This window comes from Anolis sagrei, chromosome 2 (genome assembly GCF_037176765.1).
Source record: "Anolis sagrei isolate rAnoSag1 chromosome 2, rAnoSag1.mat, whole genome shotgun sequence".
Lineage (NCBI taxonomy): Eukaryota > Metazoa > Chordata > Lepidosauria > Squamata > Dactyloidae > Anolis > Anolis sagrei.
The window spans coordinates 1463604-1485921 of record NC_090022.1 but is presented as its reverse complement, the minus strand read 5'-3'; the positions used below and the strand labels follow the sequence as shown (position 1 = coordinate 1485921).

Genomic DNA, 22318 nt, shown 5'->3' with positions numbered 1-22318 from the left:
AGAGTGGAGGGAATGCCCCCCCTTCGACTTCAACTCCCACCGTCCCTGCAGAAAGGCCTGGCACCAGGGTTGGGGGTGCTGGGAGTTGGAGTCCCAGAGGAGGCGTCTCCCAAAGCCTGAAGGCAGAGCCCCTCTTCCTTATGGCATCCTCAATATACTGTTTATGTGTGTGGAAAGGAACAGGAATTGCCCACCTGCCATGGCTTGAAGGGCTTCAGCTCACTTTGAATGGCAGCTCTTGCTCGAGGATGTCTTGACCCTGTTGGGAAAGGGACCCAAGAGAGCCAATGCCCACAATCATTATTGCTGCTGTTGGATTGTAGAGAAGTGTTCTGGATCCACATGGTCTTTGGCAGAGAGGACACGCGTGCTGGTGGGTGGCCTTTGCTTCTTCCAGAATTGGACCCAGGGTCATTCCAGGGGAGGTCTAACCAAGGCAGGACAGAGAGGCACCATGGCTTCCCTCCATCCGAACACTAGACTCCGTTGGATGCAGCCCAGAATCCCATTGGCTTTTTCAGCTGCTGCATCACACGCTTGGCTCATGTTCGCCCGTGAGAGCCCAGAGAGAGGAGAGATCTGTGGCCTGGAAGGAAAGGCAGGCGGAAGGGAGAATGGCAGAGAGGGGCGGGAGGATGGATCATGTCAATTCCCTGTTAAGATCAAAATAAGAATGGAAGAGGGGAGGGGGAGATGACTGATAGAGGTGAGACCCCTCTTCCCATCATCAAGGCCAAAAGGGAGGTCACAAGATGGGAGGCTCTTCAAGCCTTCTCTAGGAATGTTTATCTATGATCCTGTTGCTTCCTCTTTCCTGTCTGTATGTTCTGGTATGCAGCTTCCTAAACGGATGTAGCATACTTTATTTTAAAAAACAATTTTTATCCAAAGACAAAAAACAAAACAAAGCATGTTTACACAAATTACAATTTTGGAATTTAATTTTTTTTACACAAATTATAATTTTGGCACTTAAAAAAAAAGTACTACTTAACAAATGTAAAGTGAAGGACACACACCTTGCACAATAAGAGCAAAACTAACAGACAACAAACACTAGTCTACGAACCTCTCACTCACTATATGATTTTTATCTCTGTTCCTTTAAATGCTGTTCTATACTTCATCCATTTAGTTAATTTGTCCTTGACTAATTCATGAGTCTTCATAAGCCGTTGTCACCATTCTTTGTCTTCCATTCTCTGCAGTGAGGGAGATGTGCTGTGCATCCCAATGGACCCTTTGCCAAAGGTGGGGATTAAACAGTATAAAATAGAAAGCAACTGATGTATCTATGTATCAATGTAGAAGTGTTAAGCTGTTCAATAACTAATTATAACACAGATATCTTATACAGTAAGAGTATTATTGTATCAGTACCATGGGCAAAATCTATAGAAGCATCAGTTATTCAATCAAGAAAAACATCCATAATAAACATTTTCAAGTGCGAGCAAAAATCCACGGAGAAGTCTCCCCTTTGAGAGATACAGGTCAATTACAGAATGGAAATGGTATATAACCTGCATATCCAAAAGGCCTCTCTCTGAAGGAAAATTCTTTTAAAGTCTTGGTGGGGTTGTGTGGTTACCTTTTTTAAAAAGCACAAAATCTGAAGCTAGTGTGTGTGTGGGATTTCTCACTGAAATGGGAATAAAGAGTAGACTCAATGGCTTTATTTCTAATGCAGGATTATGTTCAAGAATTAAAATTTTTAAAGGTCTGGAGGTCATGCCTACATATAGCAGTGAACATGGACCTTGTATGACATACATCACTTTCTCTGTATTGCAGTTGGTGAAACTGCAAAGTTGTATGTTGAGTTGCATTGTGGGGTGTGAGAACTGTTTTGCTTTAAGAGATTGAATGCAATATGCACAGTGCCCGCAACTCGTGTGGCCCCTAAGATTAGATTTGCTGATAGCATAGGGCAGTGGTTCTCAGATGTTTTCAGCCTACAACTCCCAGAAATCCTTACCAGTTTACCAGCTGTTAGGATTTCTGGGAGTTGAAGGCCAAAAACATCTGGGGACCGCAGGTTGAGAACCACTGGTATAGGGGGTTGTGAAGTCAGATCTGCTCATCATATCCCTAAGATTCTGGGTTCGTTTGTTGGCTATCATTGGTACATTGTTGCATTCTGGAGTGTCACTGACCAAGTGCCAGTGTTTTCTAATTATTTTCCTGATGTGTGGAAAATATGTGGTTAACCTAAGTGACCATATAATACGGTCATTAGGTTTCCTCACCACATCGCTTAGTAAATCATTTCTATTTGTGAACTTAACTTTTCTAATAGCAGTATTGATGATACTTGTGGGGTGCCCTTTTTCTTTGAATTGTTTCTCAAAAGTAATGACCTCTGGTGTGACCTCCTTGGGGGCAGTGGTGTTTTCCTTTTAATCTCATAAGTGTGGCATAGGGTAAGCTGGTGTTTAAACGATGATGGTGGCATTTATTTATCGTTTATTTATCTCTTATTTAGCGAACCAAACAGTTGTGTTGCATAAAAAAACAATCAAGCAAAGAAAAAACAAACAAAGCACAAAGTTTGCAAACTTGGAATTCTATTAAATGTCCTTTGATCACTAGCTGGCCACTTGGGGGAACATGAGAGAAGGCTCCCCACAGGATTGCAAGACATCTGGGTGTCCCCTGGGCAATGTCTTCGTAGACGGCTGATTCTCTCATTCCAGAAGCAACTTGCAGCATTATGGTGGCAGGTGTTGCAATGCACGATGGAATTTTATCCGTGGGTTTTCTTATTGCCTTTCTTATATACCATGGCATCTGGAAAGTTTATATTTGTATGGCTATGGTTACCAGTGAATTTGATGTTATCATGTATTGTGTTAAGCCAAATACTAAAAAAGATTGCAGATTCTTTTGATTTTCAAATTTAAAAAAATATCGATAAACCTGCCATCGTATAGAATATCTGGTAAATACAACCTGTTTTTGGTGTCATGTAGGATGTGGGTTTCTTCCAAATTTGAAATAAAAAGATTTCCCACTGAAACGGCCAAAGGACTTCCCATTGCGACACCAAAGATCTGTAGATAGTATTGGGTTTTAGATCTGAAAAAATTATATTCCAGGACAATGTCTAACAAATCCATTAAAATATGAGAAGCTGGTGTTTGGGGCTCACATATGTTTAGTAATTCCAAAATTATTGTTCTAGTTCGATCTAATGGTATGTTGGAATATAACGATGTTATATCCAGAGTCATTAAGATGGATTGTGGTGGTATGGTAAGGTCCTCTATGATCTTTATGAAATGTTTAGTATCTTTAATATAAGACTACACGAGGGGTACACATGGTTGTAAATAATAATCCAAAGACTGCTCTAGGGGTTCCAGGATGGAGGAAGAGTCGGATACAATTGGTCTCCCTGGGGGAGGCATGTTTCCTTGGTGTATTTTGGGTGGAACATAAAACACTGGAATTCTGGGGTTCTTGTTTGGCAGAAATGCAAATTGCTGATCGGAGATGCATCCTAAAGTGAGTCCTTCTGTACATACTGTTCAGATTAAAAAACGTATTTTGTCTGTAGGATCCTTAGGGATAGGTTTATAGAAAGAAGTGTCTCCTGGGTGTCTCTCTACCTCTTTTACGTAATCCGTTTCGTATAATGGAACTACTGCTCCTCCTTTATCTGCCTTCTTCCAGATGTATCCTTTCATGTTGGCCAATCTTTTAATGGTATTCATTTCTATGGACGTCATGTGAGAATGGGTGTAAATTTTGTTCTGGGACAATCTGTCTATGTCTCTTTCAACCACCTTTTCAAATGCCCTGATGGTTATATTATCCGTGTGTGGAAAAAATTACTTTTGGGTTTAAAATCATTAAACAGCCTCAAATACAGAAAAGGGGTTCACTCTAAGCAGCGATAAGTACACACAAAGCAAGACTCATGGTCTCGCGCTCCTGAGCTCTCCCGGTATGAAGCTTGAGGTTTATTAAACAAACACAAGATAAGCCAAGACCATATTTACTTACAAGTCTTCAGTCCGGCTTTTTTACAGTGTCAGAAACGAATAGAGAACATACTGCAAGTCGCTTCTGGTGTGAGAGAATTGGATGTCTACAAAGACCAATCGTAGAGCACTGCAGATCCCAGTCAGGAGCAAGAAGAAAGGTTACAGTCCAAGAGTCACATGCCAGGAGTTCATTCAACAGAGCTGATGAAATAACAAGCGGGAAATCAAGAGTACAAACCGAATTCAGAGTCCCAAAGTCAAGCCAGAAAGTCAGGCATACAAACGAAATTCTGGTTCATAAATGAAACCAGAAGTCAGTCCAGAACTATTCAGGATACAACAAAGTCCAGAAAAGGGTGACAGGTACATGGCTAGAGGCCAAAATTCTAACCGAGGGGCAACAGAGCCAAGACGGGAGACGAGGGTATGAAGAGATGACCTTCTCTGCTACCAAAGAGCTCTTCTTTTTCAGAACCCTTTTCTCCAGAGATCTCAGCTGCTGCTCCTTTCAGCAAACCTCCACAGATCACCCTAGAAGCCTGTGACGGGTTTATTATGGAGGAGGCGAGGGGAACCCCTTCGGAGCTTGCTGCAATACGGAGAAAAATCCCCTTCTGAGTGAGACCTGCTCCCAGTAGCCGTCGACCAAAGCCACACAAACTAGTTCATGGTAGAGAAAGAAAGAGAGAGAGAGAGCAAGGTGCCGGCCTTCCTCTTTCCTTCCAATATTTTTTTAAAGTGAGCTCAGAAACTGAAAGGCAGGTCTCCTCTAGTGGCGCATGAGTTCCGTGATGTTTATTGTATGCTGAACATCCTCTAAAGCTCTTCCCACATTCCGTGCATTTATATGGCTTCTCTATTATGTGGCTCCCTTGAAAGCAATGTAGATAGATTTGGAAGGAATCGAGATAGTTACTCTGCCTGAAACTTTCTCCACATTCTATGCACTTCTATGGCTTCTGTACTGAGTGAGTCATTTGGTGGGAACGTAGAGTGTCACTGCGACTGAAGCTCTTTCCACATTCCATGCATATATGTGGCTTTGCCCCTGTGTGGATCCTGTGATGGGAACGTAGAGTGCCACTCCAACTGAAGCTTTCTCCACATTCCATACATTTATATGGCTTCTCCCCTGTGTGGATCCTTTGATGGGAATGTAGATAGCCACTCACACTGAAGCTCTTTCCACATTCCATGCATTTATATGGCTTCTCCCCTGTGTGCTTCCTTTGATGGGACTGTAGATGGCCACTCTGACTGAATCTTTCTCCACATTCCACGCATTTATGTGGCTTCTCCCCTGTGTGGATCCTTTGATGGGAACGTAGATTGCCACTCAGACTGAAGCTCTTTCCACATTCGCTGCATTTATGTGGCTTCTCCCCTGTGTGCGTCCTTTGATGGGACCGTAGATTGTCACTATGACTGAAACTTTCTCCACATTCCATACATTTATGTGGCTTCTCCCCTGTGTGAATCCTTTGATGGGAACGCAGATTGCCACTATGACTGAAGGTCTTTCCACATTCCACGCATTTATGTGGCTTCTCCCCTGTGTGGATCCTTTGATGGGACCGTAGATGGCCACTCTCACTGAAGCTCTTTCCACATTCCACGCATTTATGTGGCTTCTCTCCTGTGTGCGTCCTTTGATGGGAATGTAGAGTGCCACTCTGACTGAAGCTTTCTCCACATTCCATGCATAAATGTGGCTTCTCCCCTGTGTGGATCCTTCGATGGGAACGTAGAGTGCCACTCCGACTGAAGCATTTTCCACATTCCATGCATTGATATGGCTTCTCCCCTGTGTGCGTCCTTTGATGGCGACGTAGATGGCCACTCTGACTGAAGCTTTCTCCACATTCCACGCATTTATGTGGCTTCTCCCCTGTGTGGATCCTTTGATGGCGACGTAGATGGCCACTCTCACTGAAGCTCTTTCCGCATTCCATGCATTTATATGGTTTCTCCCCTGTGTGGGTCCGTTCATGTACAGTAAGAGAATGTTTCTTTTCAAATTGTTTTCCACACTCCATACACTGATGTAACTTCTCCCCTGTGTCTGATCTAGGATAGGGAGGTAGAGTGCTTGCCATTCTTTCACATTTATAATTCAAATATGATGCCAGGGGTTCACAGATATAACCTCCTGAACAGGACAGTTTTTGTATTGCTGTAGCCTTCTGCTTGGTTTCCCAGGCCTCTCTTTTTACAGCAAAATCTTATTTCTCCCTTAACAGCACAGGTAAGTAGCCTCAAATATATTTTTCGAGTACTTATTTTTTCTTGTTGTCATTGCTGTGTATCTTGAGGTCACTTTGGACTTACAGCACTCCTCAGTCAAAGCTCTCACGAGGCGTTATTCGCAGAACTTGTTCCGAAGTTACCTGCCAGAGAAATGAGAGGAAAATCTCTTCAGCAGTTGAACAGAGAAAGATCTCATGGAACACGAAGAGGAAGTCTAGTGCTGTAGCAAACCAAGAGGAAGAGGGAAGCTGCCCATTGCCTGGTGACACTTGCCCAACTACGAACAATCCTTCCTCAGGTACAAAGGGAACTGGCACAAAGATTCTCTGTGTGCGATTTCTTACACTGCCAGGTGTTCAGGGAGGGGCCTTTCTCATCCTCAGCCAGGGGGGTCCTGGGCCTCTCTCAACTACAAACTCTATAGAGTCCTGCAGGAAAGAGACACAGGACTTCAAAGGGGAAGCAGGCTCTTCTCCTCCTTGGAAGGCCAGACTCAACTTTTCTGAGGCTGCAGGGATTCTTCCTCCGCCTGGTTTTTTGGGCCTTCTCCTTTTGAGTCCACCCTCCTTTTTCTTTGCTTGCCTCTCTGCCCCCCTCTTCCTGCCTCTCGAAGGCATTGACATCCTTCCCGCCCTTCCTTTGCTCATGAATGGGGAGCGGTGGATGTGTTGCCGCCACCCCAGGCTTCACGTATTACCTCCAGCTCCGCAGTGTGGTGAGTCTGTTTTGAAAAATGTGTTTCTTTAAAACATGAGCTTGTGTTTCCGAAACACAATTGTTTAGGTATTACTGTTTTAAACATTTCTTATTAATGGTTTATGAGTTGTAATTCATTTTAAAGAAAGGGATGAGAATGTAGACCTGGAGACTGGAGTTGCACCAACCTCTGCACCAGGTGGGCTTTGGAGAGGAGGGCATCCCATCATGGGGAGACCGCAGAAGAGAAGGCCCTCCTGGTTTCCATGGGTGCTCATATTTATACAGACTTCATTTCCATGTAACACTGCTTTTATCTGCACCCTCATTTTTTATACATCCTTTTCTTAAAAAGTGAGCGGGGGGGAAAGAAAAATAGGGGGGAAGATAGGTGACCTCTGGTCTCTTCCAATCTAGTCTCAAAGAAAGCCATAATCATACGCTTCACCTTCTAGACCTCTCTCTATTTACTCTTTTCTCATATTAAAATTATATTTTCCTGTTCAATCTTTTTTCCAGAAATCATTTCCTCACCTCTGATGTCCCTTAACAGTATAGTAAGAAGTTTTATGAATAGAAGAGGCGAGAGCGGGCATCCCTGCGGGGTCCCTGTTTGAATTTCCCATGGCTTGCCTAGGCTTCCATTTGCAATCCCTTGTGCCGTCTGTCGTGCCGTGGCTCCCAACCTTTTTTGGGACCAGGGGCCACTTTGGCCAGGGACCCCTCTCCAACATTAGTACCCAAAGGGTTACGAATCAGTTTTTGGTCAACATTAGATTTGGTTTGGTTATTTGGGGTGCTGATTCAGAAAACTGCACTGGAGAGAACACATCAGCTCTACTTTCTGACACAGAACAACATATGCCACCCAGGATTCACCATCTGCTTGTCACAAGAAATATAACGTGCAGATTTGATATGATATATGGTTTGAATGAAATTGAATGAAAGAATGAATGAATGAGAGTTAATAATTTTGAAGACACCAAAATCATTAACTACCCAGGGCAACAGACACGATGGCTCTGGAACGTCCCCTCTCAAGTAGCCGAACCAAACCTGCTCCTTGGCAGCCATGAAGCAAATGAAGAGAAGAGTCAAGTGCGTGTGGCATTCAGAGCCTAGCAAGTCAAATCCACAAGGTCTAGATACTAAACTGAATTAAATACAGAATTCTTAAAAATGAATTGGTTGAACCTGGCTCAATCCCTCTTCAAGGGGCTCAAAATGGGGGACAATTTTCAGGAACTAAGGAAAGGGATGGTTCCCAGAGCGAAGCGCAAACAAGGCTGACTGTCATAGAATCATAGAATCAAAGAGTTGGAAGAGACCTCCTGGGCCATTATCCAGTCCAACCCCATTCTGCCAAGAAGCAGGAATATTGCATTCAAATCACCCCTGGCAGATGGCTATCCAGCCCCTGTTTAAAAGCTTCCAAAGAAGGAGCCTCCACCACACTCCGGGGCAGAGAGTTCCACTGCTGAACAGCTCTTACAGTCAGGAAGTTCTTCCTCATGTTTATTTATTTATTTATTTACCTTACTTATATACCGCTGTTCTCAGCCCAAAGGCGACTCACAGCGGTTCACAACAAATACGAACAGCAAAAAATTCAGTGCTATAGTATAGAAATAGTTAACAACCTAACACATTGCACAATTAATAAACAGTTACTACAATACCCATTCACTGTCGTCTCGTCATCAAAAACATGTTCCAGATTCGTCATCCATTGTTCCATTCCAGTGTTCATTAACCAATAATTGCACTAATTATTCGAACGCCTGCTCAAACAGCCAGGTCTTCACTTTTTTGCGGAATACCATTAGAGATGGTGCTAGTTTAATGTCCGTAGGAAGGGCGTTCCACAGCCGAGGAGCCACCACCGAGAAGGCCCTATCTCTTGTCCCCACCAGCCGAGCTTGAGAAGCAGGCGGGATCGAGAGCAGGGTCTCCCCGGAAGATCTCAAAGTCCTGGTGGGTTCATAGGCAGAGATGCGGTCGGATAGGTAGCTTGGGCCGGAACCGTTTAGGGCTTTAAAGGCCAACGCCAGCACTTTGAATTCAGCCTGGTAGCAGATCGGTAGCCAGTGGAGTTGGCGCAACAGGGGGGTTGTATGCTCCCTGCGCTCCGCTCCTGTTAAAATCATGGCTGCCGAGCGTTGGACTAGTTGGAGCTTCTGAGCTCTCTTCAAAGGCAACCCCACGTAGAGAGCATTGCAGTAGTCTAAACGGGATGTAACCAGAGCGTGGACTACCGTGGCCAAGTCAGACTTCCCAAGGTACGGGCGCAGCTGGCGCACAAGCTTTAGCTGTGCAAATGCTCCCCTGGTCACCGCCGAAACCTGGGGTTCTAGGCTCAGCTATGAGTCCAGGGTCACACCTAAGCTGCAAACCTGCGTCTTCAGGGGGAGTGCAACCCCATCCAACACAGGCTGTAACCCTATGCCCTGTTCGGCCTTGCGACTGACCAGGAGTACCTCTGTCTTGTCTGGATTCAATTTCAATTTATTCGCCCTCATCCAGTCCGTTACAGCGGCCAGGCACCAGTTCAGGACCTCAACAGCCTCCTTAGTAGCAGGTGGAAAGGAGTGACAGAGTTGGACATCATCCGCATACAGATGACACCGTACCCCAGCGGCTTCATGTAGATGTTAAACAATATGGGAGACAATATTGAGCCCTGAGGAACCCCACAAGACAATGGTTGTGGGGTTGAACAGGTGTCCCCCAACACCTTCTGAGATCGACCCTCTAGGAATGACTGGAGCCACTGCAGAACAGTACCTCCAAGATCCATCCCCGCGAGGCGTCCCAGAAGAATACCATGGTCGACGGTATCGAAGGCCGCTGAGAGGTCAAGCAGAACCAACAGGGACACACTCCCCCTGTCGAGCTCCCGGCGCAGATCATCCACCAAGGCGACCAAGGCGGTCTCGGTACCATGTCCCGGCCTAAAGCCAGACTGTGCCAGGTCTAGATAATCCGTGTCTACGAAGAATACCTGGAGTTGTGAGGCCACCACACGTTCCAAGACTTTGCCCAAGAAGGGGAGATTGGAAACTGGCCGATAGTTGTCGAATTTAGTGGGTTCCAGTGATGGTTTCTTCAACAGCGGTTTTATTATAGCTTGTTTTAAGCTCGCTGGAATCTTGCCTTCCCGAAGGGAAGCATTAACCACCACCTTAACCCATTCAGCCAATCCCCCTCTGGCCTCCTTTAGAAGCCAGGATGGGCAGGGGTCCAGGATGCATGTGGTTGGCCTCATTCCTCCAAGTATCTTGTCCACATCCTCGGGTTTCACCAATTGAAATGAATCCATCAAAACTGGACAAGCAGGTGCTCGTGTTACATCCTCAGAGACTGCCATTAACATGGTATTCAGACCAGAATGGATCAAAGCGACTGTCTGCAAAGAACTGAGCAAAAGCTTCACAGCGAGAAGTCGAATCGTCAGGGTTCCCAGCTTCAGCGGTGGGATTTAAAAGGCCTCTGACAATTCGGAACAGCTCAGCTGGACAATTCTTTGCAGACACAATAGGCCTTCTTTGCAGCTTTTATTGCCGCGGCATATGCCCTTAAAAAGGACACAAACCGTGTTTGATCTGGATCACTCGGATCCGAACGCCACACACTCTCTAGTTCCCTCTTCCTTCAGTTCATCGCTGCCAGCTCCTCGGTGAACCATGTTCGGTGAACCATGTTCAGATGGAATCTCCTCTTTTGTAGTTTGAAGCCATTGTTCCATTGCGTCCTAGTCTCCAGGGAAGCAGAAAACAAGCTTGCTCCCTCCTCCTTGTGGCTTCCTCTCACATATGTATACATGGCTCTCATCATATCTCCTCTCAGCCTTCTCTTCTTCAGGCTAAACATGCCCAGCTCCTTAAGCCGCTCCTCATAGGGCCTGTTCTCCAGACCCTTGATCATTTTAGTCGTCCTCCTCTGGACACATTCCAGCTGTCTTTGGATGTCAAAGTGTGATAAGAAATTGAATGTGCAAATTGGATAAATGTGAATTTAATATGATGTGTGGGAATGAATGGAAGGATGTATGAATGGAGTGAATGATTTTGGAGACATCAGTATAATATGAAGGCCTGCAATCACTAACTACCTGCTTGCTGGACTTGCTAATGAGAAACCCGGATAAGAACTGGGAGAGGGATAAAGGAAATGTTTGCAACCTTCCTTATGTTAAGAAGGAAGTCAACACAAGCCTTGTCTTTGTCAACACCAAACAAGAAGATCAACACTGAGATGGAAGCCAGGACGGAAGACGTCTATCATTAATTTACAACTTTGGGATGACATCAACAGAATATGCCTATAAAAGACTCAGCCTAATAATGCTCAAAGTGTGACAGACAGAGACACTGTTCACCCGCCATGCTCTGCTCCATGGGAAGGACAGAGGTGGTGTATTCGGAGAGTGGCAGATCTACTATGGGAAAGCATGATTCTGGTCACTTTGGGGCTTCTCTCTCAAGGGAAGAGGAAGAAGTGTGCATTTGGAGTCTTAGATTTTGTGCAGGGAGTCAGGTCCTGTTGTATGGAAAACAGAGATCTGGTCCTTGGCATTGTTCTTAGGGAAGCAGCTTTGGCATTTTGAAGTTATGGCGTTATGGAACTATGCGTTGGCAGGCTGCAGGAAAGCAGGGTCTGGCCTAAGAGGTGCTTCTCCAAGGAGGGAGAAAAGGATATGGTAATATTTGGATGCATGTGGATGAATGCGTGTACATGTGGGTGTGAGTGTTGAGTGAAAATGCAATTCCCCTTTGTTTTTTTGTTAACCAATGTAATTGTACATCCAATGTAGTTGCATAGAATCCGTATGTCTAAATGTTTTTCTGTAATCTGATATACCTTCTCACACTGGCAATTGCAATAAAAAGATCCCATGCTTCAAAGTTATTGAAAAGTCATTCATGACAAAAGCATCCAAAAAATTATTCTGCATGTTGTTCAAGCAATTTGACAGCGCAAACCTCCTCCAAACTCTGCCAGCCTCACTCCCAGGGCGCCTGGCATCCCTAACGCACACACTGGATGGAAACGAGCACATTTCAAAACATAGCGTGCAACCGGCGCCATGCAAGTGCCCTGATTTTCCTTCACACACACACACCCCTATCTATCTATGAACATGTTGTTCCGGTAAATCCTTGCAGGACACAAGTATGTGTGTGAAGACAAACCTTATTGTTTGTAGTTATCTTGTTCAGTGAGTAAGTAGGTCAAGCAACAAGGAGGGAGAGAAGGGAGGAAGGTAGGGAAGAAGGGAGGGACGAAGGGAGGAATGAAGGAGGGAATGAGGGAGAGAAGGGAAGGAAGGAAGGAAGGGAGGAAGAGTGGAAGGAAGGGATAAAGGGAGGAATGAAGTAAGGAAGGAGGGAGAGAAGGGAAGAAGAAAGGGAGGAAGAGTGGAAGGAAGGGATAAAGGGAGGAATGAAGTGAGGAAGGAGGGAGAGAAGGGAAGAAGGAAGGGAGGAAGAGTGGAAGGAAGGGATAAAGGGAGGAATGTAGTAAGGAAGGAGGGAGAGAAGGGAAGAAGAAAGGGAGGAAGAGCGGAAGGAAGGGATAAAAGGAGTAATGAAGTAAGGAAGGAGGGAGAGAAGGGAAGAAGGAAGGGAGGAAGAGTGGAAGGAAGGGATAAAGGGAGTAATGAAGTAAGGAAGGAGGGAGAGAAGGGAAGAAGAAAGGGAGGAAGAGTGGAAGGAAGGGATAAAGGGAGGAATGAAGTAAGGAAGGAGGGAGAGAAGGGAAGAAGGAAGGGAGGAAGAGTGGAAGGAAGGGATAAAGGGAGGAATGAAGTAAGGAAGGAGGGAGAGAAGGGAAGAAGGAAGGGAGGAAGAGTGGAAGGAAGGGATAAAGGGAGTAATGAAGTAAGGAAGGAGGGAGAGAAGGGAAGAAGAAAGGGAGGAAGAGTGGAAGGAAGGGATAAAGGGAGGAATGAAGTAAGGAAGGAGGGAGAGAAGGGAAGAAGGAAGGGAGGAAGAGTGGAAGGAAGGGATAAAGGGAGGAATGAAGTAAGGAAGGAGGGAGAGAAGAAGGAAGGGAGGAAGAGTGGAAGGAAGGGATAAAGGGAGGAATGAAGTAATGAAGGAGGGAGAAAAGGGAAGAAGGAAGGGAGGAAGAGTGGAAGGAAGGGATAAAGGGAGGAATGAAGTAAGGAAGGAGGGAGAGAAGGGAAGAAGAAAGGGAGGAAGAGTGGAAGGAAGGGATAAAGGGAGGAATGAAGTAAGGAAGGAGGGAGAGAAGGGAAGAAGGAAGGGAGGAAGAGTGGAAGGAAGGGATAAAGGGAGGAATGAAGTAAGGAAGGAGGGAGAGAAGGGAAGAAGGAAGGGAGGAAGAGCGGAAGGAAGAAAAGGAAGGGATGAAGGGAGGAATGATGTAAGGAAGCAGGGAGAGAAGGAAAAAAGAGAGGAAGGGAAAGAAGGGAAGAAAGAGATGAAGGTAGGGAGCAAGGAAGGAAGAGCAGAAGGAAGAGAGGAATGAAGTAAGGCAGGATGGAGGAAGGGAAGAAAGGGAAGGGAGGGAGGAAGGAAGGGAGCAATCAAGGAAGAGTGGAAGGAAGGAAGGGGTGAGAGAAGAAAGAAAGAGAGGGAGGGAGGAAGGAATGAAGTAAGGAAGGAGGGAGAAAAGGAAGAAAGGGAGGGAGAGAAGGGAGCAAGGAAGCAAGAGCAGAAGGAAGGGAGGAATGAAGTAAGGAAGGAGTGAGAGAAAGAAGAAAGGGATGAAGGAAGGAAGGGCGGAAGGAGGGAGAGGAGGAAGAAAGGAAGAGAAGGAAAGGAGGAAGAAGGGAAGGAAGAAGGGGGGGAAAAGAAAGGGAAGGGTTAAAGGAAGAAAGGGAGGGAGACAAGGGAGGGAGAAGGGTGGCAATGACACAAGCAGCCCAAGCCTCCCTCCCAGGACACCTGCCTTCCCTGGAAGGAAAGGAGCCCTTCCCAAAGAGTGTGTGCCCAGCCCTGAGTTCCCTTGACACACACACCCACACCCCGCTTGCTTGCCTGCCTGCCCCTCCCTCTCTCTCTCTCTCTGCCTGCCTGCCTGGAGGTGTGTTTGTGGGCGAGGGATTCCCGACTGGCTCCTCCTCCTCCCTCCCTTCCTTCCTCCCTCCCTTCCTTCCAAGGCGGATTCCCAGGCTGAGCCCCACTCCCCAGCACAGGCCTCCTTGGGCCTCCTTCCCTCCCTCCCTCCTTGGGCCTACCTCTTCCTCTTCTCTGAGGGAATCCCAGGAGGAGGAAGAGGCCAGCCTCCGAAGAGTCTCCTGCTCCTCCTTCCTTCCCTCCCACACTCCCGAGTAGGCCTTCCTCCCCTCCCCTCCCCTTCCACTCCAACTGGGAAGACGCCTGGCTGCCTCTCCCTCGGCTAGGCCCAACCGGAAGAAGCGCCGCTCTCACTTCCGCCCCCCTTCCCTCCGTCTCCAATGGCCTGGCCGTGACGTCACCCCGGAGGCCTACTTCCGCCCGGCGCTGTCATGGCGGGAGGAGGAGGCGTGCACCCAAAGAGGGGCGGGGCTTGGCCTTAAAGGAGCCGCGCTGCAGGAAGGAGGCTGGGAGGCAGAGCTAGGTTGCAGCTCCTCCCAAAGAGGCCTGGCCTCTCTCTCCTTCCTGGCCCAGCCTGGGCAGGGGTCCCTGCGGAGGGAGAGGGGGGGGGAGTGCTGGCAAGGGAGAGAGGCTCCTCTCTCTCTCTCTCTCTCTCTCTCTCACAGGCACAACATGCATCTCTGGGTTGTTGCTGTGAATGGTTTTCCGGGCTGCCTGGCCAGGTTCCAGAAGCACTCTCTTCTGACATTCCCCCTCCATCTTTCTCCGGCTAAAGGCACCCTCTGAGGTTGGGAGGGAGGCCTCTTGCAAACTGGGCGAGTAGAGTTCACATACATCCCTGTGGAGTGATGCCCAGGGTGGGAGAGAGGAAGAACTCCTGTCTGTTGGAGGCAAGCGTGGATGTTTCCGTTGACCACCTTCATTCACACTGAATGGCCTTGCAGGCCCAAAGCCTGTCTGCTTGCTGCCTGACTTCCCACAGATATACAAACCCCACTTGCCTACTTTCCCACATCAAGCAAAAAGTGGGCAATAGAAACAACATCCTAAGAAAGCTGACTGGCACAACCTGGGGGTCACAACCAGACACAGTGAAGACAGCTGCCCTTGCGCTGTGCTATTCTGCTGCCGAGTATGCATGCCCAGTGTGGAACACATCTCACCACAGTAGATGTGGCTCTTAATGAGACATGCTGCATTATCACGGGGTGCCTGCGCCCTACACCACTGGAGAAATTACCCTGTCTATCCGGTATTGCACCACCTGACATCTGCCAGGAAGTAGCAGCCAATAGTGAAAGGACCAAGGCAGAGACATTTCCAGCTCAGCCCCTGTTTGGGTATCAGCCAGCACGTCAATGACTTAAATCAAGACATAATTTTCTTAGATCTACAGAGACAGTCGCTGGAACACCTCAGCAAGCAAGAGTCCAAAACTGGCAGGCCCAAACCCAGCAACACAATCCATGGCTGATACCAAATGAGAGACTCCCCCCTGGGCACACAGAAAACTGGGAGACTTGGAAGGCGCTGAAAAGACTGCGCTCTGGCACCACGAGATGCAGAGCCAACCTTCAGAAATGGGGCCACAAAGTGGACTCCACAACATGCGAGTGTGGAGAAGAGCAAACCACAGACCACCTGCTGCAATGCCACCTGAGCCCTGCCACATGCACAATGGAGAACCTCCTTGCGGCAACACCAGAGGCACTCCAAGGGGCCAGATACTGGTCAAAGGACATTTAATCAACTCCCAAACTCGCAAATTTTGTATTTTGTCTGTTTGTTTTGTTCTGTTAGAAATATAATACAATTGACTGGTTGCCCTGACATGATAAATAAATAAATCTCTATTGATTCTATTTCCTTTCAATGCTATTCTATACTTCATCCATTCAGTTAATGTATCCATCTCAACTTATTCATGAGTCCGGTTACATCTTGCTTGTACTACTGCAATGGTCTCTGCGTGGGGCTGCCTTTGCAGATAATTTGGAAGCTTCAATTGGTTCATAGACCGGCAGCCAGGTTAATTGATAGAACACCTCAGCAAGCGAGTGTCCAAAAGTGGCAGGCCCAAACCCAGCACCTCAACCAATGGCCGATACCAGATGAGAGACTCCCCCCTGGGCACACAGAAGTCTGGGCGACTTGGAAGGTGCTGAACAGACTGCGCTCTGGCACCACGAGATGCAGAGCCAACCTTCAGAAATGGGGCCAGAAAGTGGAGTCCACGACATGCGAGTGCAGAGAAGAGCAAACCACAGACCCCCTGCTGCAATGCACCCTGAGCCCTGCCACATGATGCACAAGGGAGGACCTTCTTGCGGCAACACCAGAGGCACTCCAAGGGGCCAGATACTGCTCAAAGGACATTTAACCAACTACCAAGTTTGCAAAATCTCTGTGTGTTTTTTTTAATGTGTTTGTTTTGTTCTGTTAGGAATGTAATACAATGGTATGGTTGCTGATGACACGATAAATAAAAATACTTTCCCACAGGCCTCACCCCTCTGAGGATGCCTGCCATAGAGAGGTGTGGGCGGGAATGCTTCCGGAACATGGCCACACAGCCCGGAAGACTCACAGCGACCCAGTGATTCCAGCCATGAAAGCCTTCGACAACAAAATGCAGAATATCAATGGTTGATAATGTGAAATCTCAGTGAATACAAAACCCAGAGACTCCACGGCCAGGACTGGGATTTCCTCTGGATGAGAAGAGGCCTCTCCCTTTCCAGGAGACCTTCTCTCATGGCCTGGCCAGGCTCTGAGTGCTCAGGAGACAAGGAAGGGGATGTGGGGAGAGATCCAGGGGCCAGAGTTCCACCATTTGGAAGCCCCTGAAAGCCTCAGGAGGAGATACCGGGCAAGGGAACCCCAAACCTTTCACAAATGTATTGAATTATATTTTGGGGTCTGCTGTATTCAGAGTGTCTCAAATGTATGGTGAAGGCCCTTGGTCCCCATCCCTTCTATTTACACACAACCCTGGGAATGGAGATTTCTGTACCATCGGTAAATATCCCTCTAGCGCTCTCCCAAGCCGAGACATGGAATCCCTTTTGTGTGAGAGTGACAGGCAGGCAATCCCTTTATCAGAAGGGCTGTTTTGCACTGTTTACTTGGCCAGATGTGTCCAGAGAGAGGCCTAGGATTCCCACAGAAGACAGAGCGAAGCAAAGATGAATAAACTAACCTTTCGAATGGGCAAGCGACCTTCTGGCTCTGTGGCATGATCACCTTTTCTCTTCTGTGCCTGGCACAGTTGTCTTCTTTAGAAGTAGACATTAAGCCCATCAAGGAATCATCTGCATTGTTTGTTTATTTATTTCCAAATTTCTTTCTTTTCTTTTTTACAATATATTTTTAATTAGGTTTTCTGTGACAAAAATTAAAATCAGATAACGGAAAGAAAAGTGTGTGAAGGAAGAGAAGAGAGGGGGGAGGGAAGAAGAGGGGAGGAGGAGAAGGTGAATCAGAGAAAGTGAGTAGAATAATAGTAATATTTTTTTAAAAAAAACAGAAAAACAAATATAGAGAACTGATTGAAGATCTTGCTGACTTCCTGAGAGTCTCGTTGGAGGTGTTCTCCTTTTCTTTGTCATCTGGTCCCCCTTCTTTTATAGAATATCTTCTCTCCTTCCTTCCTTCTAGGGTTATTTACCTTTATTTAAATTATTGTCTTGTGTTTTGTCTCTTTTAAATATTCATTAATTTTCCCCCAATTTGTCTCTTGTACCGAATTGTTCTTACTTCTTGATAATAAGAATGTAAGTTGGTCCATGTTTCTGCTGTCAAGCACTTTTTGTAACCATTCTTCCGTGACTGGAATTTCTTCCTTCTTCCATAGTTTTGCGTAACATATCCTCGCCGTTGTTGTCAGTTTATCTGTGTTTTTTTCCCCATTTTGAGTTTGTCATACCCAGCAGAAATAATTCTGGTTTTGAATGAATATTTATACCTAACATCTTTTGGATTAACTCATGTATTTTATTCCAATATGATTTTGCTTTTTCGCATGTCCACCACATATGGAACAGCGTACCTTCCTTCTTTTTACATTTCCAGCAATTTGTATTAACATTACTATAACATTTGCCTAATTTGTGCGGTGTTACGTACCATCTATGTGCTATTTTTAGCCAATTTTCCTTTAGATCTGTTGCACAAGAGTATTTTAATTTCTTTGTCCAGATTTCCTCCCATTCCTCTATCTTTATGTTTCTTCCAATATTTTCTTTCCATCTCTTCATATATTCCTTTTCCTCTTTTGGGTCTTTGTTCCATTCTCTTAATTTTTTATATAGCCTTGTTATTATTTTTTTGTCAGTCTGCATCATAATATCCCAGAATGTGTCTTGTTCCTCAAAGCCTAGTTTCTCATCTTTTTTGAAGCATTCTCTGATCTGCCAAAATTGAAGCCATGAGATTTTCCCATCTATTTCCTTCATTTCTTGCTGGGTTTTTAAGGTCATTTTACCATTTACTTTTTTCACCAAGTCTTTATATTTCGGCCATTTCATCCATCCTAGCTCCCTTCTTTGTACCGCTTCCAATGGTGATATCCACAGTGGGTTTTTTTCACAAATTTTCTTCTTATATTTTTCCCAAATTTTATATATTGCCGATCGTATAAAATGATTTCCAAACATTTTTTCTTTCTTGACTCCCTCGTACCATAAGTAATGGTGCCACCCAGCTCTTAAATCTATTCCTTCCAGATTCAGTAGCTTCTCATTTTCTAATTTTGACCATTCCCTTGTCCACGTTAGTGCACACGCTTCGAGATATAACTTGAGATCTGGGACTCCCATGTCACCTCTTTTCCTATCTTCAATCATATTCTTGAAATTAATTATTGTTTTTTTCTTTTGCCATATAAAATTCATCATATCTTTATTACATTCTTTCAGCATTTTTTGATTTCTTATTATTGGCAAATTTTGGAAAAGAAAAATCATTTTTGGCAGTATTTTCATCTTCACTGTCTCAATTCTCCCTAGTAGACTTAAATTTATGTTTTTCCAGTTTTCCAGATCTTTTCTTATTTTTTTTCCATGTATCTATGTAACTGTTTTGAAGCAGATTTTTTATTGTAAGTATAATCCCTAAATGTTTTAATTTTTTCACAATTTTTATCTTCCATGTTTCCTCTATCTTTTCCTGTTCTTTGCTCGGTATATTCTTCACTAATGCCTTCGTCTTTTCTATGTTGATTTTGAATCCTGATACTGTTCCAAATTCTCTTATTGTTGCAAGCCAATTTCCTAAATTTTCTGTAGGGTCTTCTATAATGCAGATTAGATCATCGGCAAATGCTTTGATTTTATATTCTTTTCCTTGTATTTTTGTGCCTTTTAGTTCTTTTTCCTCTCTTATTTTATCCATAAGGACTTCCAAGGTTAAGATAAATAGCAGAGGAACATGAGGAAGAACTTCCTGACTGTGAGAGCCGTTCAGCAGTGGAACTCTCTGCCCCGGAGTGTGGTGGAGGCTCCTTCTTTGGAGGCTTTTAAGCAGAGGCTGGATGGCCATCTGTCAGGGGTGATTTGAATGCAATATTCCTGCTTCTTGGCAGGGGGTTGGACTGGATGGCCCATGAGGTCTCTTCCAACTCTTTGATTCTATGATTCTAGGCGACAATGGGCAGCCCTGTCTCGTGCCTTTTTGAATTTCTAGACTTTCTGTTTCATATCCATTTATCAATATTTTCACTTCTTGTTTTTCATAGATGGCATTTATTATATTCTGGAAATAATAACCAATATCCATTTCTTTCATTAAAAATTTAAGGAAATTCCAATTTACATTGTCGAAAGCTTTTTCCGCATCTATGGCCAATAGCATCACTTTCTTTTGATTTTTAATTTCGTAGTACTCAATTAATTCCACAATCATTCTCACATTTTGGTTTTGATTTCTTTTGGGTAGAAAACCTGCTTGATCGACTTTTATTGTCTTGCTTAATAATTTCTTCAGTCTTTCTGCAATTATAAAGCTGAATATTTTATAATCTAAATTTAAAAGGGAGATAGGTCTGTAATTTTTTACGTTGTCAAAATCTGCATTCTCTTTGTGGATTACACATATGGTTGCTTATTTCCAGGTCTCCGGGATTTTTTGAGTTTGTCTTACTTCATTTATAATTTTTTTCAAATAGGGTACTAATTCATTTTGGAACGTTTTATAATATATAGCTGTTAATCCATCTGGGCCTGGTGCTTTGTTTGTCTTCAGGCTTCTTATTGCCTCTTTTATTTCTTGTTCTGTTATTTCTTTGTTTAGCTCTTCTCTCTGCTTGTCTGATATTCTTTTGATTTTTTTGTTTGCCCAGATATTCTGTCACGTCCTCAATTTTTATCTTTTTTTCCTGGTATAAACTCTTGTAAAAATTCCTGAATTGATTTCTTATTTCTTCCTCCTTTGTATAAACTTTATCACCTTCTTTCAATCTTGTCACATAGCATGCTTCCTTTTTCTTCCTTAGTCTTTTTGCTAACCATTTCCCCAGTTTATTTGCGTTTGCAAAGTAGTCTTGCTTCATGAATTTTAATTGTTTTGCACTTTCCTCCATTTCTAAAAATTCTCTTTGTTTGTGTAATAGTTTAAGATTTTCTATTGCCGTTTTTTCCTTTGGGTTTCTTTTCAATCTTGCTTCTTCTTTATCAATTTCTTGTCTGATTTCTTCCTTTTTTTGTGCTGTGATTTTTTTCTTCCTTTCTTTTTGTTGAATGAAAAAACCCCTCATGACCACTTTGCTCGTTTCCCATACTAAGAACATGTGTGTTTCCGGTTTATCATTGAACTCAAAAAATTCTTTCAGGATTTCCCTATTTTTCTCTATGTCCTTTTCTTTTGCCAATAGATGATCGTCTAGTTTCCACCTCCACCCTTTTTTTGACTCCTTTAGTACTATTTCTAAGGGACTATGGTCAGAATCCTCTCTTGAGGAAATAGAATAATAAATTAAAATAAATAAAATAATAAAAATATCAAAAATAAAAATAAATAAATAAATAATAATAAACAAAAATAAAAATAATAAAAACATAAACAAACAAATAAATAAAAACAACAACAACAAAAGAAGAAGAAGAAGAAAGAGGAAAGAAAGAAATAAACAACAGTAAATAACAAATAAGGAAGAAAAAAGAGAGAACAATGGCAGCAGCTAAAGTCAAAACAGATTGGAGACAAAGGAGAAAAAGATAAAGACAAGGATAAAGACAAAGATAAAGAGGGAAAATAAATCAAAGGAGCAGCAAGAAGATTATCGGTGTCAGAGGAGCTAAGTTTAAGAGAGATGCTGAAAAATATGATGAAAGAACTAAAGTCCATACAGGACAAAAAAAGATAAATTACAGGAGAAACAAGATAAGATGCAAGAAAAGCAAGACGCCTATCAAAAAGTGGCACAAGAACAAATGGCAGATCTACGGAAAGAATTGAAAGAAGAAGTAGGTGCGGTAAAAACAGAAATCACATCCATACAAAGGGAACTGAAGGAATTGAGAACTGAAAAAAGCAACATGAAGGTAGAACAAGAAAAATTTAAAAAAAGTCGAGAAGATAGAACAAAAAGGTGAGAAACTGGAACAAAAACAGTAAATGATGGAAGCAAAAAGCTTAGAATTCCAACTAAGAATGAGAAATATACCAGAGGAAAGAGGAGAAGACATCCAAGAAAAGATAATTGAGATATTGATGGAATTATTAGAACTATCGGAACAAGAAGTTCTAATGCAGACAGACAGGATATACAGAATAAACACAAACTACGTGAAGAGAAACAAAACAGCAAGGGATGTGATTGTCCATCTGGTCAAGAAGACGATAAGAGACGAAATTCTGAGACTGAATGGGAAAAAACAGATTTTTTATAAAGGAGAGAAAGTCATAATTTTGAAAGAATTCCCGACGGCAGTGCTAAAAAAAAGAAGAAAATACGCATTTCTCACAGAGGAATTAAAAAATCAGAAAATACGATTCAGATGGGAAAAAGAGGAAGGCCTAATGGCTACTTATAAGGAGCAAAGGTACTGGATTACAAATGAGGAAAGGGCTAGAGAATTCTTCAACGAAATTAAATGGAACAGGGAAAGAGAAAGAGGTAAAGAAAGAAGATTTGGGAATAAAAATAAGAACAATCAACCAGATACATCAACCAGAGAAGAAAGCGACAGAGAAGTCTACAGGAAAAAACTAAGAGGCTGGACTGGAAATAAATCAAAAGAAGAGGAGGAAAGACAAGTAATGGAGAAAGAAGAATACGAGGAAGAAGAGGAAGGAGAGGAGGAAGCGGATGACGAGAGGGAAGAAGAGGAGCAAAGGGAGGAA

At 44.0% G+C, this 22318-nt stretch overlaps 3 protein-coding genes across 3 annotated transcripts in view; 1 reads left to right on the top strand and 2 right to left on the bottom strand.

Annotated features, from left to right (window-relative positions):
• The window catches only part of LOC132765349 (bromodomain-containing protein 2), a 463888-nt gene that overhangs the window by 52432 nt on the left and 389138 nt on the right, over window positions 1-22318 (top strand). The gene's annotated exons all lie outside the window — the stretch shown is intronic.
• Window positions 1-22318, bottom strand: part of LOC132766343 (prefoldin subunit 6-like) — an 88335-nt gene that overhangs the window by 13958 nt on the left and 52059 nt on the right. The gene's annotated exons all lie outside the window — the stretch shown is intronic.
• LOC132779139 (zinc finger and SCAN domain-containing protein 2-like) lies at window positions 914-14225 on the bottom strand. The gene is made up of 2 exons (XM_067464935.1): window positions 14140-14225; window positions 914-6376 (listed from the first exon to the last, which is right to left on the bottom strand). The coding sequence occupies exon 2, from the start codon at window positions 6083-6085 to the stop codon at window positions 4940-4942; it is 1146 nt and encodes a 381-aa protein (XP_067321036.1). The 5' UTR covers window positions 6086-6376; window positions 14140-14225; the 3' UTR covers window positions 914-4939.